Genomic DNA, 22,201 nt, shown 5'->3' on the forward strand with positions numbered 1-22,201 from the left:
TTGAAGATATATATAGCTAGCTCCTATTCATATTGACGTTGCAGATCTATCATTTCTTCTGAGCACACTATACTCTGATGGAAAATAGAAGGCACTTTGTTAATAACCGAGAGATAAAAGATTCTTGGTGAAGCTGCTGTCAAAGCATAAGCAAAGGTGAGTTCATTCCTCAAATCTTTTACATGTATGTTAATTTCAGCTCATCTCAAACCCTACAGATCTTTGATTTTGATTGTTATTATTTACTGGTGAATTTTTGTGGGTTTTCAATGCTCTCTCAGGAGTGCCAAAAGGGAGAAGAACAATTTTCTGCTTACAAGATCCCCTGAAGTGCAGAAGAATTTCAGAACAAGAGGTGAGATAAAATGGTTAATTTTCTTTTCGTTTGTGTTTCAGTTTTTGGTTTTCTTTATGGGGTTTGATGATCTAGCTATATGAGTTTGGTTACTGAAATTAATTGGGGTTCCCACCAGCTTTGTCTTCACTAGAAATTATTCAAAAATAAAATTGATTATTTTAGTGGACATCCTTATTTGGGATAGACGAGATCTCTTGAAAGTTGGAAAATGCTTGAGAAATGTAGTAGTACCATTGCAAAGCTTATGGTGGAGACTGTCACCATTGCACAGCCATGTTATTGGCTTTACCTTAAAAACCTATCAACTCCTTTGTGGACCAACCTCCAGTCACCTCTTTGTAGCTTGGACCCCGTATATTTACTCTCACTTTTGCTTACTCTCTCTTGCAGACAATTTTCTGTGCACATATTTTTCATCTAGTATAAGAGAAACCCCAAATCTTTCTTAAAATACCTTCTTATTCACTGATCAAACTGCTCATTCACTACCCATTTTCAGTTTGTGGAGCTGTGTGCCCCTGTCACTATTCACTGTCTCTATGCCAAAAACACATTCTCCATAATCCTTTAGACCGGAGTATTAGTGTAATGTTTAGGTAACATATATATTAATCATAATGAGGATTTGTGTAATTCCTTAATTGATTTGTGGATCATCCTTTGTCTTTAGAATCTTTCAGTTTTCTTGTTTGACAAATTGTTTGTAGTTGTATGTGAGTTGTTTGGTTAGGCAGATTATATTATTGTGGCAACATGCAAATAGGTTTTTTGTTTGGAGTTTTTGTGTAGTCTGATATTACAATTAAAAGAGTTTTGTAGGTAAATGTGAACTTGCTTCTCCTCTAATCGCCTTCATGTGTTGAACCATTTCTATCTAGCTAGCATTATTGCTTATAGACTGCAATTTTCCTCTGACATATGCTAATTCCTCTGTGAAGTATAATGGACTGCAATTGCATATTTCACGTCCAAATTAAAGTTGAGATGATCCCTATTTGTTAAAATAGAAATAAAATACTGCTTAACTAGCTATTTTGCGGGTGGTGGTTGTTAATTATGTCTCATACAATCTTTTCATATATTTGCTCCAATTATTATAATGACTAATTACGTTTGTATGTGTATCAAATAAAACCAGAAACGTGTAGGATTTTATTATACTTGCATGCGTTAGGTTTTCATAGATACAGTTTTTTTTTTTTTTTGGGTGGTGTATGAACTATTGTTCATCAAATTTCTCCACCAATTCTTTTATAGGTTCAATTGTGAGTTTTATAGTGTAATAATCGAGGTCTTCGAGTGCATTTTGGTTTGGTTAATGTATAAATCTAATATTTCTTCCGTAAATGGTCTAATGCCAAATTGTATAGCACCATTGTCTGCAGTTTTAGAACTCCTTTTTCATTCATTACCATTATTTTCATGGAATCTTTACAAGTTCAAAATCCATATATAATCCCATCCTCTTTTATATACCATATGCACAATAGATTTGTCCATCTTTTACTTGTTTATGTTTCATTTGCCTTTTTCTGTAATCACAAAGCTCGGAACATACTGGTTTTTATTTTTATATGTGTATGGATGTTTAATGGCAGGGATTGCGAATTTAATAAACTAAAAATCAAATGTTTTCATTCTAATTTACAGGAAAGAATGGAGTTTAATATATCATCATCCTAATTTTAATTGGATTTGTCTAGAAAATGGCAAGTACAAGTATACTAACTCTCTCTGTAGCCGAGTAGTTCGATAAAGACTTTGGGGTATTACTCAAGCGATTCGAGTTCGAGTCCTTCTTCAGGACTACTAGAAGTAGCAATAGAACTCTTAGTACTCTAATCGGTAGTTCTAGGGTTCCGAAAGATAGGAGATAAGCATAAGCTGGTTGGATTCTTCGGTCTAAAAAACATAATAGTAATAAAAATGAAGTATAGCTCATGAATCAATAGATTAGTGTAGACCTGTTTATTTTTCATTCATAGGCAATCATAGATGAATTTGGAGATTGAAAATATGATAATTAAAATTATTAAAGCAGTAATATCTTCTCTGGGGATTTTGTTTTTTTTTTTTTTAAATGTTGGCCTGATGATTCTTTGCATAAAATGTTGGAATTTCATGTTGAGGATTATATTAGAGTTTTTGGTTGAATTAAAACAAGTCTTATTATATGCATGCTTGTGGGGTGTGGGAGGAAGACGAAGTTATAAAGAGAAAGGAGTTGAAAAGGCGGAAAGAACATGGTCGCCATGTAGTCAAAGGAGCGGGTTCACGTGGCAGACATGCAAGTGAGGACCTTCCATTATCAACTCACCCTACTCCTCCGTTTTCTGCTACATTCTGCACCTCTGCCTTATTCACATTTTGTAGCCGCAATTGCTTGACGTAAAGAGTAGAGCAAATGAAGTTCTATGAACTCTTCCAGTTCAATTTTCACAGCACGTTAATAGGGGTGACCACTAAGGATTACCCTAGTTATCAACTTTAGAGTCGGACGATTAGTTTAGATACCGTAAACTAGTTCGGACAGTAACAAAAAAAAAAAAAAAAAAAAAAGGGTAGCCGCCTTCCTTCTATATAAATATCTAATTACAAATTAAATTGTATAGTTTTTAAGTTTGGAAAAATATTAATCCCTAAGTGTTTGATGATTAACTAACCCCAGGGTGAACTTGTTAGTTAACGAAACCTGAGGGACCAAAAGAGAAAATTCCTAGTGGTATAAGTTTGACGGGTGAAGAGAACACAGGAGTTTTGCATCACTATATCAAATTGTCCAAATAATGATGTAATTTGGTGACAACATACGCCACTGGGTATGATATCATTACTTTCATTATTAACCACTACCAACACAAACCTTTGTCTTTCCTAATAACAGTAACATGGGCTTAACCCACTTTTGTCACGAAGATATTTAACAATATCTGGTTATTAAATATATATTTTTTAAATTCTTAATACTAAAAAAACCTATATAGTAGTTTCATTAAGGTTTTTATTTACACCCCCCAGTTTTTTCTCAATTGTTTATTAAAGGTTGACTCTTTATTATTGTTTCCAATTTTAAATTTGAAACTTATTTTTTCTTCTACATAATTAGATCAATTTATCTGAGTTATTTTTTCTCTAAGATTTAAACGTTTAGGATTTATTAAGTATTAAGAGTTAAAAAAAATATTTAAAAATTGATTATGTAATTCATTATACTGTGTGTCAAAAACAAAAGAGTGAAATACAGATCACTTCCCCTACAACATGACTAACTAATTGCTTGGTGGTTATGAAATGGCAACAGCATGGTGATTGATAAATGAATTGCTTCTAATCCTTTTTTAATTATTTATTCGATTCATATATTTCACCTTACAGAAGATAAGCGGTTTCAAGTGAGGTTAAAGAAAACAAATTTATACAATACCGTACTTTATCAAACTATTTTTTTTAACTTCCAAGATATTACTGACCTGTTAGTGTTAAAAAAAAACTGACCTGCTAGTGTTACTATAGTAATTAACTTGAGAGTACACGACATGTTCCCACCCAAAGAATAGCAAAACGCCAAGTTTTCACCTCTTCTTTCATAAATTATATATTCCTACCTTTAAATTAACAGAAAATCATATAACTTAACAGTTAAAGGGTATTTAAGTCTCTTTATTAATCCAAAATAATTCTCATCTCTCAAAACTTACTCATAACCCAATCCTTCCACTCCACCTCCAACTCCACCACCACCACCACCACCACCAACAGCAACACCAACTCACCACCATCCTTTTGCCGACTCAAACACCATCTTCTAGTTGCTGAAAAACCCCATCTGCACGACTTTTCGTCTTCTACAGCCACGGGACTTTCCGGCCAGCCTTCGGTGCACGTTAGCAAGCATGGCCCCCTGCCGTTTCGCCACTTTTTCGGCAACGAAAATTGCTTCCGATCCATTTTCCCCCTAACCGACCTTTCCTCTTCCATCCCCACCCATCCCCTTGCCTTGCTAGGCCTCTTTCTCTGTGAACCAACACCGTAGCCCACTAAAATTAAGTTTACAGCTAGACTTGTTAAGGATTTGCGACTTTGTCTCACTTTCTTCTCCTTTCGCTGGTCGGCCCACTCACCAGAAACGCCTCCAACCACTGCCATTCGAACTAGCTGCTATTCCACTTCAAAACCCCCTCGAACTCGTCCTCCATCTACCACCGATTTGCCGCCGCTGCCTCTCAAAGGCTCTTGTTGAAGGACGAATTGAGATTTTTTGTTTTTTTGACATTTTAAGCATTTTTTTGAACTTGTTTGCTGGAGATTGTTGCATTGTTGTGTTGTGTTGCCGTGTTTACTATTTTTCCGATCACCCTTCAACTCCAGTCGCAACTTTTTTTTATCGTCGAAGGTTGGCACCCATGGTGTTTGCGGCGGCAAAGATAGGTGGTGGGCTGGTTTTGGGTGGGGTTATTGCGAGGGAACTTCAAAAGTCACCGACTGCGATGGGAGTGGCAAAGGAAGTGCGACGGTGCGTCGATGAGGCGGGTGTGGCGAAGGAACTTCAAAACGGGTTGTTGTTCAACTTTGGTTGCTTTGATTTGATTTTTGGAGTTGTTTGGGAGTGATTTTACTGAAGTTTTTGTTTGTAGTTTGTTTGGCTATTGATTGGAGTTGATTTGTTGAATTTTGGGAGATTAGATTGTTGAAACGGTCATTTTCCACTCACCCATCGGCGCCTTCCATGTGTTTGTTAAAAAACCACAACCAATGATGGCGGCAGTAGCAGTGAAGATGGGGAGTGGGAGGTGAAGAAGAAGAACAGAGGGTAGTTTGATAATTGTACCCCTACACATATGGAGTTCACTGACTCCTTTTCGCCAATCTTTGGGTGGGAACATGTCGTTTGCTCTTAACTTCTTACAAATTTACAATGCTACACCAAATATTCATATTCATTTTTACGCTACAGAAATTCCAAATATCTTTCTGCTGTCCATAATCATTTATGAGTAAATATATTATTAGTCATTACAAATTATAATACAGAAATGCCATTGTACAGGCATAGCTCCAAACATCTAATTAATTCCTAAAAAAGATAAACATATCTTATAAAAAATCAACGAATGTCGCCTGACCAAACAACCCATACCATTCACTCCATATGTCGACGGTTGTAAACAAGCATTTCATTAAAAAAAAAAAAATGGCTAGACACATTTTCACTTGAGCCCTGGGTTTCGAGAGAACTTCCACATTGTCCCCTCAGCTGTTCATTAATAAAAAGTCATGAAAGCATAGTAGTGCATCTGCATGGCATAACCCTTGCGCCAATAATAGCTAGAACTACCTTAGTTTCTTATATATAATCTCTAAACACTCTTTCTGAGTTGACCCCAACGTCTAACGCAGAAAGTCCGAACTGATATAGGACACTTAGACAGAGGATTGGTCTTAAAACCTATAAGACGGCACTTTAATCGACCAAAACTCAAGACTTTCATAAACACAAATTTAAACTAACATATTAACTAGTTATTTTATTCCTACCGGCTGCACACTTCACTTGCCAGCACTTCATATTTTGCATTGGGAATGGAAAAACACAAAAGAAACCATTTGAAGTCAAGCAATTTTTATACACAAGATTTGGGAAAAAAAACCCAGCTTGGCACTTAACTAAATTCTCCTTGTCTAAATAAGAAAAATGGGAGGCGTGGGGTGAGGTAGGGAATAAAAGCAAAAGCATTAAAAACTGGGACAAAATTGTACCGCTACCTCCGAGCAGCACCAGAAAGAATGGGATCACTGGTTATAGACCCTTGCTTGCCCAAAGCTGACAGAATGGGATCACTGGTTATTGACCCTTGCTTGCCCAAGGCTGAAATACTAAGAGAGCGTTTTCTCACTCTGACACTTCCTGAAGTTTGTAATCTCTTTTCATTTTTCTCAGTAAGTAGAGAAGAGTAGGAGCACAATGGCTCAGACGACTGCTCACTTCTACTTTTAAGGAACTGGTCTAGATTCCGGTGATATTTGTCACCTCTCATGCGAGTAGGTTGGACACCAGGGACTGAAGATACTTTATTCTTGAACTCCTCATCGTCAGTCACATAGCCATTCTCCTGCATATCCTGCATAGCCAGATCATCGTACTCTTCATCTGACTTCGTAGACTCCTCATCAACAGATCCTATCTGTTCAACAAAAAGATCAAAATATCAATATTTGTTCCGATTCAACTGTATTATTTTTAAAATCTGCCTTTACTAATGTCCAAACATCCATCCATAAGTGGTTATAAGGTGAAACAATGATACCAGTTCCAAATTAGAAGTGCTGAAGTTTGGAATATTGCAAACAATTCTAATTAGATTCTAGTATAACTACATTAAAACCGTGCTTAGCCCAGAATACAATAAATCACTGCAGTTTCAAAAACTACCCCTATAGTGTACAATAAACCACCTGAATTTTGTACTTGAATAGCAGTTTATTTTTATAATTTTGAAAGTACGGGAGGTTTACTGTATTAGGAGTCATCGTACAGGCTTTTTGAACTTATCCCTTTAGATCATGATAAAAGACAGCAATAGAATCGAAATACATGTTCAACCAAATACCTCTTCTAGGACCTGCTCATCAGTATTATCACTAAGATCCTCATCACTGTCGGCCTCAAGTGGATCATCAACCTCTTCATCACTGCCATGGACTGACTGTTCCTCCTTGAGCTGAAAGGACAATAAAAACATCAGGTCCCAGACTATTTATGACATCAAAGACAATTGCAACAGCTAAACCAAATTCCTAGGAGTCTATAACCACCCACAGTAAAAGACTAAATATACTTTTAAGGAAAAAAAGATAAAACTCAGCTTTAGAATATACCTCCTTGGAATGTCCATCAGATGTCCTTGGTGAGCTACAGCAGGAAGAGTGATTTCTACTACCAGTATCAGTCCATTCAGCTCTTGACTCATCAATACTTCCAGCATGACTTGTGCCACCATCACTGAGCCAAGCACTGATCCCAAAGTGACCAAACTGAAGATTAACTGGTTCAACTTTTCCTATCTTCAAAGGTCCGTACATCGGGTTTCCCATTCCACGCTCAGTCCCAGGGACCAATATAGGCTTCCCATTACCATCTACTGAATTAACAGGCCAAGCCTTGGCCACAGATCCATCAGTATTAAGAAGAGCCATCAGGTGCCTAGAAGAACCCTTCCTCTGGATCAGCTGAAACATCCCCTTGGAGCTCAAGGAATGAGCAGCACACTGGTTCCGATACTCCTCTTCAATCACTGAAACTGTGTTCATGGTGGGATCATAAAGCTGCTCTCCTGCCTCACGCCTGCGAAGGCAGCTGAAGACTGTTGCATGGATGGCTGCCACACTCTTGTCAACATTTGTGTTGTTTATTTTGGGCACTAAATGCTTGTCAGCCCTTTGGCAGAGATATTCCTGAATAGTTCTGATGTTTCTTATATACTTCACATATTTATTTTTGGCTGGATCCAGCGCCATGTACTTTGCACGGACAGCAAACCGTTCCAAGTGTTTGTCTTCATTTGTAATGTATATCATAAATGGTATAATTGAAGGGTGTTTCTTCATAAGCCCCATCTGCAGAAAGATTAAAATTGAGAAAGAAATAACTAGAGATAATTAAATGGAACATAAGCCAAACTACTACATACCACAAAATTAAGACTCAGGTGAACACCCTCAACAACTACTGATTCTTTCCTTTCTTCCCATGCAGTAATCAGACGATCAAGACTGTCAATCACCATCTCACTTTGGGCCTTGAACCCTTCGATAGCCATCTGTTTTGGACTGATCAATTCAGGCATACTGGAACCAACCTCTGGACGAGTATCAGATTTCCCAGTTGTAGAACTATTGGACGCTTCATCCTTTGGAAGTGAAAGTGAACCACCTGCCAATTTTTTGGCCTTCTTTTTAGCCTTTGCTTCTGCAACTGCCACAGGGTCCAAGAACTCCCCTGCATGATATGTTGAAGCCCAAAGCAAAGGGCTTTGTTTCTCATCAACAAAACTCCTCATCATGTGTCGAATAGAATCAGTTGATATAACAGTAGTAATTCCCAACCTGCTACCCTACAAGATATGTGGAAAGCATTAAGAGTACTAACTAAGGGAGTAATAGATATTCTACTCAATCCATAAACTTGATTTATCCACATTACCACATACAAATTAAAAATAAGTTCCATAAATAGAAATGATTAACAGAATATTAGTGTACACAACAAAGAAATACCAGCAATGCAGACAAAGTAGATTTGCCACAGCCACTAGTGCCACACAACAGCACAGTTACAGATTCCTTCCTTTCTCGGATTCTGCAACAAGAAGATAACATGACACCTATATGAAACCAGACAAGATGCAACAAGACAAAAAAATAATAATTTTACAGGGAATGAATTTCTTATAGCAAGACAAGCAATGAAAATTAACCAATACAATAGTTTCGTAAATCAAAAGCATTTATCTAAATTCAGCCTGAAAAAATGATAGCCGAATCAGACAGTATAAATGCAATAAGACAAGTTAAAGTAAGCTCGGCACTGGATCTGCATCTTGTGAGGAAAAAAAGAAAAGCAGAACACACAACTTTAGAAAGCATGCTTCTCAAGAACCTCCCGAACTTCTTTCAGTCTCCAGTTCAATATAGCAGTATTGAGCTGGTTGTTTAGACTTAGTAAAGCTAAAACCCTCCAATTTAACATGAAGGAACAAGATAAAAGGAAAAAGAGATTCACATGTACCAAAATTAACAAGCATTTTTTTTTTAATTACCACATGAACATTATATATATATATATATATATATATAATGTTCTCAAGAAGGGCGCAAGATGCTAAGCAATACCTGCATGCTAAAACCAAATCTGCCCTCTGATTTTGACCCACATACTTATATTCAGTCAGAGCATCACAAACAATATCTAAGAATGTTTCTCTTTTAACAACAACAGTAGCGCGTTTTTTGTACAATTCGAATGGCACACTGCTACTTCTATCTTCTGTCTTTGAAACAAACCCCGTGTCATGGAAACTACCACCAAAGGAACTACTATCTTCCACTTCATTTTTTCCTTCCGAAGGTTCTAATCCTGATATTTCTTCTGCTTTGTGTTGAGCACAACTAGGACTGCCACTTCTTATCAATTCAAAAACCCTTTGACTAATCTGATGAAAGTAAAATTTAATTATCAGCAAAAGCTTTGATGTTTTCCAATAACACAAAGAATCTAATAATATTTTGATACCGACAACTAAAATGAAGAGTTCAATAATAATGTCAAAACCACCACAACCCCTTTAAATCTAAGTAAATTAACATAACAATGAATTTTTATTTAGAGTTGTTGTTCTTAAATCATTACCTTCTAGGAAAAATGAAATCTCCAAAACCAGTTAAATGAACACTAGTGAGGGATGTCTACTGTCAACAAAGAGAGATGGAGTGTGGAAAGAAGACAACTTTAACACTTGTCCAAGAGCAGAAAGAAAAAACAATGTTAAATCTAATCTGCCTTCCAAATTCCTTCGTTATTACATAAATGTAGTTGCATAGATCCGTTTCAAGTTTACAAGAAATAGAGGGAAAAAAACCCAAAATAAAGATGAAATTATATCTCCAGTTCAGATTAGGCATTCACATGCAGAATCAATAAAACTGCAAATCACATCACATCAACCCAAGACATGCCAACTACATTTACAATGTGTAGCATCTTACACCTCTTATGAAGCAAAGAGTCGAGCAATTGTGTTAAAAACCCTAAATGACCAAACCTATAAAAGAGATAGGCTGAGAAACTGTGTTTTGACCAAACAAATTTGAAACTCGGATAAACTATAAAACCGGATCGAAGTTGGAAAACAAACTACCTAACATCAGAAAGATAAGAATATACATAAAAGTATAACAAATAAAGTGAAAATGACATTAGGCCCAATGATTTAGCGAGATTTATGGCCATTGAGACCGAAATATAAACAGGCATGCTTTGACATAAACCGACCGATATCAACACCATATGTCACTTGAAATTGTGTGAAATTCGCTTAAAAATTCAACAAAAATCATGTAATCGTTGACTCGGAAAAGTAAATAATTATAAGAATATAAAATAAATTTTACGAAATTTATTAGATGCAGCCCAGATCCAACACTGGACAAATAGGACCACGTAATCCAACGTGAAAACAAAATCACACCCCATTATAAAAAAATCAGAGCTCTAAACCAGAAATTTGAGCTCAATTGACCCAAAATTTATACCTTAAACGCATGTCGTGCTTTGCAGCCCATGAGCTGAAGAGTGCTCTGCAAGACGGGACGCGTATATCGAAACGACACGGTTTTACATTCCTCTCCTCTTTCCTCATCATCCACCACCGCTATGTACAAGACTTTCATCACCTCCGCCATCTCCCCCTAAAACATTAGAATAAATCGAATAAAATTCAGGAGAATGCTGAGAATGATTACAATGCGATAGAAATATAAAGAAATCGAACCTGGTAAAGTGAAAGAGAAGAAAACACGAGATGAAGTGCAAGATATCAGCGAGTTAAACCGAAAAGAAGAAATACAACTGAATCGAGGTGAGTTAGTTTATAAGACGACGAGAAGATCGGCCATCTAAACAACGCAGGAGAAGAACAAGGACACGATCTCGCCATTGCTGTCACCTGTCATCAAAACGTAGCACCAACACAACAGAAGCCTCCACGAGTCTCGCTCATATGCAGTTTCTCGCTCTACCAAAAAAACAAAGTAGTAACCGCTTTGATTTCTCTCTCTACCAAGGAAATTACAGATTTCACCCTGCCTTTGTTTCTTAATTACCGTGTCACCATTCACGAAGCATATATTTGAAGAGAGAGCGTGTGGGGTCCAAGAACGCTGATCGAGGAGGGGTAGAGGATGTAATTATTGAGATAAATTAGGGTAAAACTACGGAGGTTGTTAGTGTCCACCTTGCAAAACTAATATGATTCTGTCAGGTCACCCGTTAAACATATGTTTTATTTGGTCAAATTTTTATTTTTCTTTTAAATTTAGTACATGATTTTATTTTCTAATTAAGCAAAATAATTTCACATCTATAAATATCTCTAAATATGGTCAACATTACTATTTCAATTGTAGTTTAACACAAATTTTATGTTTATCCAAAAATAAAAAATAAATCATTCAGGTGAATTTTGAATAATTCAAAACCATAAAAAAAAAAAAAAAAAGAGTAGTTAGTCTAAAAGAAACAAAAAATAGTTAAAATCAGTTACAAATTTTAACCTAATTGAATTGTCTTAAATCAATGGTCAAGGATTTTGATTATGTTACTATAACTTAGACTCTTAATTAAATACAGTAGAATCTCTCTATAGTCATAATGATGAAATTAACTAATTTTATTATTATGAGAATGTTATAACTTAAAAGAGTTGTAGTTAAATTATTATTTTGATCTCTTATTTTATAATTCAGTATAATATTAGGATTTCAATTGATGTTTTAATAGTATTATGATTTCTATTAATGTTTTAAAAGCATTAGACTTTTAATTAATGTTTTAGTAGTATTAGGATTTCAATTAATGTTTTAGTAGTATTAGAATTTTAATTCAACGTTTCAATTACCTACTTTTAAAACGGATAGAAGATCATATCTTGAAACCAATAAAAATAAGTTGCATTGATGAAATTATAAATGTGGTTGTTACATGGTCAATTGTTATAAAGTCATAAACAACTGTCAATTGTTTTAAGTACTACAAAATTAGAACCTCCGATGTCTATGAATTGAAAATTACAAATAAAGTAGATGAGAAGAATCAAAGAGTCATTGTAAAATTGAGTGATCGGATTCGATAACTTCACTACACTGATTTAATGGATGTTAATGTCTTTCTCAATTATCCAGATGAACAACAACTTATGTATGTTTTAACTAAAAAATAAATCATTATTACAATTAGACAATAAGAGAAAAGAAATAATCCTGAAGATGATAATACAAAAATATAAAAAATTCTTATTTATAATTATTTCAAAATAAGACTATATATTTTTTATGACTATTTAAAGATTTTTCTTATATATAATATCACTATATAGATATTTTATTATACATGTTTATCCATTTTATAACTCGATTCATATCTATTACTTATTGTTAAATCACTTTCATAAAAAAAGAAAAAAAATCAAAATTATAAATGATTTGGAAGCCGTTGAATTTAATGAAAAACCAAGAAAAAATCTGAAATGGGAATGAAACAAGGCTTTGGAATGTAGTGTTCCATTTATGCCCGAGGCCTTAAATTGTAACCCTGAAATATCCCATCAAAATGGGTCCATTCATTTATTTCAAACTTGCACTACATCGAACCAATATAATTTAAATAATTTTCTCATATGATATGATATCACCATGTTTCAAACATTCGACAATGTTTTTTGGATGCTTTTGGCTACTCCCCAACTACTTTATTTTATTTTTATTTATATTTATAATTGAACTCATTTTAACCTACTATAAGTAACTTTATTTGAAATAAGGTTTATAGTTATTCTATAATTAATTAATTTAAAAAAAAATACTCCGTCAACAAATATTTAAAAAAGACAAAAAAAAATGGACAATATCGTTTTTGACTTCCATTCTTTGCGTCGGTTTTCCCGTGCATCCTTAATTAATAATATCAACAAGTCATAAACTAATAATATTTTTGTTAGCGCTTTCTAATCCACGCAAACATCCAATAGTAGTTAACTATAATTAGGGGTATTATAGGAATTTTAATAAGATATGTGGGGGAACAAATTGGATTTTTAAATTCCCTTTATCGTTAATAAAGACTGAGAGATTGGAAGGGGTCAAAAAGACAAAAACTGAAACTTTGAAAATTGGATAGTTATCTTAAACGACCTTGTAGGCTTGAACCAATCGTACATCACGTGACCACCACCTATATAATAAGAAATAAAAGAGTCGGTTCATTACTTTAATATTAATATTAATTTTGTAGGGTCATGTCTCCTTCANCAAATCTTACTCAAACTATTAAACTTGATCTGATAAGGTCAAGAAATCATATCTCTTTCATGAAAGGGATTATCTCCCAAAATAGGACTTAGTGTCCTACTAAGATTCCAAATCTTATTTAAATTATTAAACTTAATCTAATAAGGTCAAGAAATCATATCTCTTTCATGATAGGGATTATCTCCCAAAATAGGACTTAGTGTTCTACTAAGATTCCAACTCTTATTTAAACTATTAAACTTAATCTAATAAGGTCAAGAAATCATATCTCTTTCATGATAGGGATTATCTCCCAAAATAGGACTTAGTGTTCTACTAAGATTCAAAATCTTATTTAAACTATTAAACTTAATCTGATAAGGTCAAAAAATCATATTTCTTTCTTGATAGGGGATTATCTCCCAAAAAGAGGACTCAATATCCTACCAGGATTCTAACCCCTTGGGTTCACTATAAAAACAGAGGATTGCCCTCTCATTAGGGGGGCAATCTCCTATAGTCAATTTATACTATTTAAAACCATCTATTTGCTCATAAGTTCTTGCTCCCAAGAACACGACACCTCCGTCGTAGTCCTAGCCTCTGATAAGACTCCTGGTAATTCTTCATCTCCTTAATTCTTATCAAATAATCTCTTTCAACCTCGCTTATAGCAAACACCGCCTCGGTGTTTTTTGGAAGTTTCACACTTGCCCTTTCATGTGTGCAGGTCTAGCGGATTGTTAGTGACCTCAACTTCACGAGATTAGACCTTATTTTCATGACGGTAGATTTTTTTTTAAGAGTGGTTTTGTGTCTGTTTAGTGGGTTTTTGTGTGATGAAGGCTGGACATGTTTTGTGGGTTCTTCCCATTTCTCTGGTAAGGTTTCTTTTCATGTTTCGCGGATGACTTTGGGTGTTTTGAGAAGATTACTACTGTATTTTAGGATTAAAACTGTGTGATTAGAGAAGCCGTTGGGCCACAAAACTGTAGATGCAAAAAATCTACCGTCATGAAAATAGGGTCTGATCCCGTGAGGTTGGGGCCACTAACAATCCGCTAGACTTGCACACATGAAAGGGCAAGCGTGAAACTTTCGGAAAATATCAGGGTGGTGTTTGCCGTAGGCACTTCGACGCTCAAGTCAACGAGACTGAAAGAGATTATTTGATAAGAATTAAGGAGATGAAGAATTACTAGGAATCTTGTCGGAGGCTAGGACTACGGCGGAGGCGTCAGGTTCTTGGGAGCAAGAACTTAGGAGCAAATAAATGGTTTTGAATAATATAGATTGACTATGGGAGATTGCCCCCTGATGAGAGGGCAAACCTCTGTTTTTCTAGTGAACTCAATGGGTTAGAATCCTAGTAGGACATTGAGTCCTCTTTTCTGGGAGATAATCCCTATCAAGAAAGAAATATAATTTCTTGACCTTATCATATTAAGTTTAATAGTTTAAATAAGATTTTGAATCTTAGTAAGACACTAAGTCCTATTTTGGGAGATAATCCATATGAGATATGATTTCTTGACCTTATTAAATTAAGTTTAATAGTTTAAATAAGATTTGAAATCTTAATAGGACACTAAGTCTTATTTTGGGAGATAATTTAATAGTTTGAGTAAGATTTAAAATCTTAGTAGAAGAGGAAATAGAATGAGAATCTGATTTCCTATTTATAGACTGTTACAGGCTAATGAGCTGAAACCCAGTTTAACTTAACTTATAGGATAGCCCAACTCATAAAATAGGTAGGTCGCAAGATGATTTTAAACGTAGGCTCAATCGAGATTGGGTTAAGGTCTTGGACCGTGACATGCTTATTTCGTTATTGGGTCTTGTTAAGCCTAAGACGATTTTTGACCCTAACACAAAACAAGTGAAGCTCTATGGTTTCTGGGCAAGCCCTTTGAGCTGCAGAGTTGAAATTGCACTGAAACTGAAAGGGGTACCCCATGAGTACATTGAAGAGGACCTGTACAACAAGAGCCCTCCACTACTAAAATATAACCCAGTTCATCAGAAAGTCCCTGTGCTTGTCCATAATGAAAAACCCATCGCTGAGTCACTAGTCATTCTCGAGTACATCGATGAGACATGGAAGAAAAATCCTATTTTGCCTCCAGATCCGCATCAAAGAGACCTGGCTCGCTTTTGGGCCAAATTCATTGATGAAAAGGTAAGATATTGAATTTCAGTGTTTTTTAGAAAGTCCAAAATATAATACTTTCTTAATTTAATAGTATTTAGATAAAAATGTTCTGAGAAAGATTATCGTATGAAGATGTTGCCAACAGGAATCAAGTTTAATACGAGCAGTGAATGAAAGAGAGAAAGTGATGGAAGAAATGTATCAGCTGATGAAAATCCTGGAGGGTGCTCTCAGTGGAAAAGACTTCTTTGGAGATGAAAGTATTGGATATCTGAACATTGTTGCAAATACTGTAGCATTTTGGTTCCCAGTGACCGAAGAAATTCTTGGAGTAAAATTACAGACTGAAGAAAAGTTTCCAGTTCTATACAAATGGAAATGGGAAACTCAAAGACCTTGATGTCGTCGACGAATGCATTCCTCCAATAGATGAATATCTTGCTTATGTTAAAGCTTGCATTGAAGCCCTCAAATTCGCATCTGCTGCCAAGTGAAAAGATTTATATGGCCTTGACAAGATCATCCCCCCACATTTCTTATGTGTTGCATATCATGTATGTGGACATTGGAGTGATTGTATTTTTAATCTTATTGATATGAATAAAAGCTTGGCTTGTTGCACTGGGAATGTTTCACCAACAGAAAATTGAGATAGTGGCCTTCACTTGTGGGGGAATTTCCTGGGAGTTGGCACTGTTTTTTTAAACAGCAATTGCTGGCCAGATATATGGGATGCTGCCTAATCCGTAATAACAGCACTAATTGCCAATCAATGATCGTTAGTTTTGTGGTCACAACAAGCTCAAAAACCATGGAGGGAAACTAATGTCAGAAGCTCCTGCAAATTAAGATGGATTCTGTACCATGTAAACAGCAAAAAATCATTTTTTCCAGTTACTAAACAGAATCTGAACTATGAAGAGAGCACCTTGATCAGAAAAAAATTATAAACATGTTGAAACATCGGCAATGTCTGAGCCCGGGTTCGAACCGGGGACCTCTAGTGTGTGAGACTAGCGTGATAACCAACTACACCACCCAGACAATTGAAAGTTTTGCCTACTTTTGCCTATCTTAGTAAGTTGAACCAAATTGATCAGTTCCATTTTTCCAGTTCAATTTTTTTCAAAAAGAGTAGTTGACATATTCACCTTTGTCGCTTTCACTATAGTCTGCTGTTAATCACTTGCGACCTCAACTACGTTGAATTTAAACCATTTGAATTAGATACAATATTTTCTTGGTTACCAAGATTTTTTTTTTTTTTTTTTTTTTTTTTTTAAATATAAGTGAAGAAAATGTAGAGTCTCGCCAAGTTCATTGCATCTCTCTGGAAGTGCAAAAATGGCTGAAAAAGTGAAGCTCTATGGGATGTGGGTAAGCCGTTTTTGTCGCAGAGCTGAACTTGCCCTGAGACTGAAAGGGATACCATTTGAGTACATTGAAGAGGATTAGTCCAGCAAGAGTCCTTTACTTCTAAAATACAACCCAGTTCATAAGAAAATTCCTGTACTTGTACACAATGAGAAGCCAATCGCTGAGTCACTAGTCATTCTTGAATACATCGATGAGATATGGAAAAATAATCCTATTTTGCCACAAGATCCTTATCAAAGAGCCATGGCTCGCTTCTGTGCTCGGCTCATGGATGAAAAGGTAAGTTCTTCAGGAAGATTAAACTAACAGAAAATGGTGTGAACATAATGTGTTGATCTGAATATTTTTACAATATTGTACATTGGATTCTAGTATGCAGGTCTTGCCAACAGTTTGGGAGGCTTATTTTGGTGCAGAGAAGGAAAAAGAGAAATGCACACAAGAGGCTTCTCAGCAGCTGAAATTACTGGAGAAGGAACTTAATGGGCGGGACTTCTTTGGAGGTGATAGTATTGGTTATGTGGACATTGCGGCAATTGTTATAGCATTTTGATTCCGAGTGACACAAGAAGTTATTGGAGAAGAGTTATTGACTAAAGAAAAGTTCCCACTTCTGTTTAACTTGGATTGAGAAGCTCCAAGCTAGTGATGCAGTCCATGAATGCCGACCTCCCAGAGAAAAACATCTTGAATTTGTTAGAACTCGCTATGAAGCTTTCAAATCTGCTGCCAAATGAAGAGTTATACATTACCTTTATAAGATCATAACCCACATCTCTTGTGAGTTTTATGATTGTGTTTTGCATACTAGCTATAAATAAAAGTTTGGTTTGTTATGCATGATGAAAATTAATAGAGGGCGTGAAATGCTATTAAAAATGGTTTTCACCTCAAGATCCATGCACGATCCATTCTGGGCTAAATCATACACGAAAAAGTTAGTAGAGAAAAACATGGAAAGGTTTGAAGCAACAGCACAGGAGGATAATCCTTTTGAAGGGAAGGAACAAGAACAAGGCATTGAAGAAGTTTTTCAGATGCTCTTGAGAATAAGATCATTGTTGAGGACTTGTCTAATTGGAGGTGAAACAATTGGGTACTTACGCATTTTAACCTTTTGTTATAGCTCACTGATTTGGAATATTGCAAGATTTCGTGGGAATGGAGCGGCTCAGTGAAGAGAGATTCCTCGATGTTACTCAATACTACACTTTTTCTGCCAGTCAGTTTATTACTGATCCATAAATTCTTGTAATATTATCAATAAAATTTTTACATCCTGTCACTATCTGCATGCTTGTCCAAGAGGTTACATGTTCTGAGTTTAATTGATTTGTTTATGGTAAGTTGGTCGATGTATCAGGTTTTCCAGTGACTAAAGTTGGTAAAGTTATACTGAAGGCTTAACAAATGAACCTCCTTTGAAGGTTTCAAGTGACCCAAATCCAATGGCTTTTTCCCAAATGATGGTTGGCGGAAACAGAATATGAAGAGCTAACCCGAGAGGTTGGTTGGTGGTTAAAGAGGTGTACTCCCTTCCTTGACTTTTTGGGTTCAAACCTTAGGACGTCATTGCATAATTATGCCTTATCCAGTTTATTGGGTTTGTAAGGTATTCAATGGACTTCTAAGGATTAGTTGTGACACTCGTAAGCTGGTCCGAACACCCTAGTTACCAAAAAAAAAAAAAAAAAANTATAATCTATCCTGTCTCACCCGATCACTCAAGTTCGATTGGTTAAAGACTATCATTGAACGTCGACAAACGCTGCAAGGCAATACCACTAGTTGGTACGCGATTAACAAATACAATTTGTCAACACGTAATATCCAATTAACCAACTTCACAATAAACGCAACAATAGTAGAAATTAAATTAAATCCGAACACAACTCAATTACAATCGATGCGAAGTAATGAAAAACAATATTCATCATTTAATTATTCCAAACCAACGTTTATTATTCAGTAAGTTCTATGAAAACATTAAATCATAATGGACAACAATATTCATCACAAGTTATGCTCAAATCATATTAAAGTATCGAAATCAATCATGAAACGAAAACAAATATAATCCGAAGCACAATACTACCAAATGTCCTATAATCGGGCTCATCCAACTAGTTGAGAGCTGATGTGGAGAGTCGTGGAGTCAATCCCGATCTCGCCTATGCCGTAACAGACAACCGAGAGCTTAGCCGCTCATGGTGGTGATGACGGAGGCCGAAACGGTGGAAACGGAGCTGACCATGGCGGAGAAGAGGTAACCGACAGCGATATGATGCGAAGAAGGGCCGAAAACGACTAACGAACAGTCCGGAATACGAACAGCCGCGGTTCGCTGGAAAACGTTAATTTTCCAGCGGGTCTCCGGAAAACGATGGCGGAAATGGGATCCGAAGGTACCGATGGAAAGCTCTGGTGATGGGGAGTTTAGATCAGGTCCTGGGGACGTGAGAAGTCGCCGGAAATGAGCAGGATCTGGCCTGGAAGATGAAGAGTCGTAGCGGCTAAATCGCGGATTCCGGCAGTTTTTGCGGCGGCTGAAGCAAAGGAAGTGTAGATCCGGCCGTGGGGAATGAGGATCTACCCTTGGGGAGCTGGAACGTCACCGAAAAACGGCCAAAACTGGCCTGGAAGACGAAGAGTCGCGGTGGGAAGATGAAACACCGTGGTGGGAAGATGGTTCACGGTGGTGATGGAGGGATGATGGTGACCGGAGCAAGGGGGAGCCGAATCGTCGCCGGAAAAGGAGATGACTCGTCGCTGGAGCTTGATCGGAGAAGGTGAAGGGTCGCCGGAAAAATGAAGATGAACAGCCCCCCTGTTCACGCGATCTGCACTTTTCTTTTATAGAACAATATGTAAAATATCAGTGTAGTCCCTGCATAATTGAAAAGTGACAAAATCAGCCCCTTAAAACATGACATTTTACCCCCTAAACAGCATAAATGAGACAAAATCACCCTTAATCCATAAACCACAACCTAATATCAACTCATATACTTTCCAAAATCATTCCAAACATGTTAAATTCATAAGAAAAATATTAGGAAGCAATTTTCGTGAATAAATTCATAAATTCTTTAATTATCTCAATATACTTCAATTTAATCACACATGAGGTATTTTTATGACCAAAATAGAGTCACTTTCATGACTCTAACACCAACCGATGTCGACGACCCCCTTCTTGAAGCCTGGGAACGATGCAACGATCTCGTAGTCTCTTGGCTTCAAAATTCGGTGAGTGCCTCTGTTAAATCTAGTCTTGCTCTGGTTGATGATTCTCGCATTATTTGGATTGAACTTCGGGACCACTTTACTCAACAAAACGGTCCCCGAATTTTTCAACTGAAACATGACCTTGCTAGCCTCTCTCAAGGTTCGGATTCTATTAGCCTTTATTTTGGTTGTCTGAAAGTTCTTTGGGATGAATTGGCTGTTTATGATCCCTTAACTGATTGTGATTGTGGCAAACTGAAAACCCTTCATGTCCGCCACGATAGAGACTGTGTTATACAGTTTCTTATGGGCCTTAATGATGCTTATTCACCTTCCCGAGATCAGATTATGCTTATTGAGCCTTTGCCTCCCCTTAACCGTGTTTTCTCCATGATTCAACAACAAGAACGTCAACACCTCATGCTCAATCCCTCTCCCACTCCTAATCTAATGGCTCTGATGGCTAAAAATAATTCCCCATACACCAAATCTCCCTGAAAACCTTCCCCATCTACCACCCAGAAATCCACTCGACCCTATTGTTCTTATTGCAACATTCAGGGACACTCCCTTGAAAATTGCTTTAAGGCAGGAAATGCTATCCCACCTCTTTGTTCCCATTGCAATATGACTGGTCATTCCATTGAGAAGTGCTACAAACTTCACGGATATCCTTCTGGTCATAAACTTCATGGAAAGCCAAAGCTCTCTGCTGCTGCTGTTGCTTCATCCCAGCCTTGTTCCAATGCTGATTTTGATGAGGAACTTACTGAGCCTATGGCTCTTACCAAGAGCCAATACAATCAACTTCTTGCGTTGCTGCATTCTAAGGACTCCAGTTCAGCCATGGCCACCATCTCAGTTGCTCATCCTTCCCCATCTTCCAAAGCTGTCCATGACTCAAATATTTCTGGTATGACTACTTGTTTGTCTACTTACACACCTGTTTCATCACACACTGCACCTTGGATATTTGACACCGGAGCAACAGATCACATCATCTGTTGCCCCTCTCTTTTCACATCCATTTCTTCTACTGCTTCTTCTTTGGTTAAATTGCCTAATGGTTCAAGTGTTCCTGTTACCCACACTGGTATTGTACGAATCTCCTATACTCTAATACTTCAAGATGTCCTTTGTGTCCCCTCTTTCAATTTCAATTTAATTTCTGCCAAAAGGCTTGCTTTTAATTCCAATTGCTGTCTCATTTTTTTCTCTCATTCCTGCTTTGTACAGGACTTAGCCTCATGGACAACGATTGGGATGGGTGAAATGAGAGGCGGCCTATATCATCTGCTAAGATTTGGTGCGTCTCCCTCAGCCTTGGTTGATGTTTTTCCTGCTTTCCTCCAAAAAGATCAGCCTCTTAGTGCTTCTATAACCTGCAAGGCTTCTGTTTCTGATTTATGGCATTGTAGGCTTGGCCACATTTCTTTTTCTAGACTTCATTTAATTTCTGATCCTCTTGTAAGACAACATACGAATTTCTCTAATCAAATACCTTGTTGTGTTTGCCGTTTGGCCAAACAGCATCGTCTTCCTTTTCCTATTTCCACCATTAAATCTCTTCATGCTTTTGATGTTATTCACTGTGACATTTGGGGTCCTCACTCCATTGTTGCAGTTGATGGCTCTCGTTTTTTATTAACTCTTGTCGATGATTTCTCAAGGACCACATGGGTCTACATGCTCAAAACCAAATCTGAAGTAAGACAATGCATCAAAAGTTTTTACTCCTTAATTGAAACACAATTTCACCAAAGAATCAAAATCCTTCGCAGTGATAATGGCCCAGAATTTTCCATGACCGATTTCTTCACATCTAAGGGTATTATCCACCAAACAAGTTGTGTCGAAACACCCCAACAAAATGGGATTGTTGAGCGTAAGCATCAACACATCATGAATATAGCCCGTGCACTTAGATTTCAATCTCATGTTCCACTTCAATATTGGACTGATTTTATCTTGACTGCTGTTTACATTATAAACCGAACCCCCACTCATTTTCTTCACAATAAAAC

The 22,201-nt window shown here is 36.6% G+C and overlaps 1 protein-coding gene, 1 non-coding gene and 2 pseudogenes across 5 annotated transcripts; 2 read left to right on the top strand and 2 right to left on the bottom strand.

Moving 5' to 3' along the window:
- Nucleotides 1-5,965: 5,965 nt before the first annotated feature.
- On the bottom strand, nt 5,966-11,212 carry LOC116147015 (P-loop NTPase domain-containing protein LPA1 homolog 2-like). Of its 4 annotated transcripts, XM_031432443.1 has the most exons (8): nt 10,906-11,212; nt 10,667-10,822; nt 9,248-9,567; nt 8,633-8,714; nt 8,047-8,469; nt 7,235-7,972; nt 6,967-7,077; nt 5,966-6,540 (listed from the first exon to the last, which is right to left on the bottom strand). In XM_031432443.1, the coding sequence occupies exons 2-8, from the start codon at nt 10,814-10,816 to the stop codon at nt 6,118-6,120; spliced, it is 2,247 nt and encodes a 748-aa protein (XP_031288303.1). In that variant the 5' UTR covers nt 10,817-10,822; nt 10,906-11,212; the 3' UTR covers nt 5,966-6,117. The 4 variants fall into 4 exon arrangements, with proteins under 4 accessions (XP_031288303.1, XP_031288304.1, XP_031288306.1 ...); XM_031432444.1 differs by lacking the exon at nt 9,248-9,567 and having other exon boundaries at nt 10,906-11,211; XM_031432446.1 differs by lacking the exons at nt 9,248-9,567; nt 10,667-10,822; nt 10,906-11,212 and having other exon boundaries at nt 8,047-8,461; nt 8,633-8,701.
- A 4,024-nt stretch (nt 11,213-15,236) lies between these two features.
- Nucleotides 15,237-16,066, top strand: LOC116147020 (annotated as a pseudogene).
- A 476-nt stretch (nt 16,067-16,542) lies between these two features.
- On the bottom strand, nt 16,543-16,616 carry TRNAV-CAC. Its single transcript has one exon. It is a non-coding gene; the product is annotated as a tRNA-Val (tRNA).
- Nucleotides 16,617-16,890: 274 nt separating this feature from the next.
- On the top strand, nt 16,891-18,164 carry LOC116104892 (annotated as a pseudogene).
- The last annotated feature ends 4,037 nt before the right edge of the window (nt 18,165-22,201 follow it).

Source organism: Pistacia vera, unplaced genomic scaffold (genome assembly GCF_008641045.1).
Source record: "Pistacia vera cultivar Batoury unplaced genomic scaffold, PisVer_v2 Contig487, whole genome shotgun sequence".
In the NCBI taxonomy this organism is placed as follows: domain Eukaryota; kingdom Viridiplantae; phylum Streptophyta; class Magnoliopsida; order Sapindales; family Anacardiaceae; genus Pistacia; species Pistacia vera.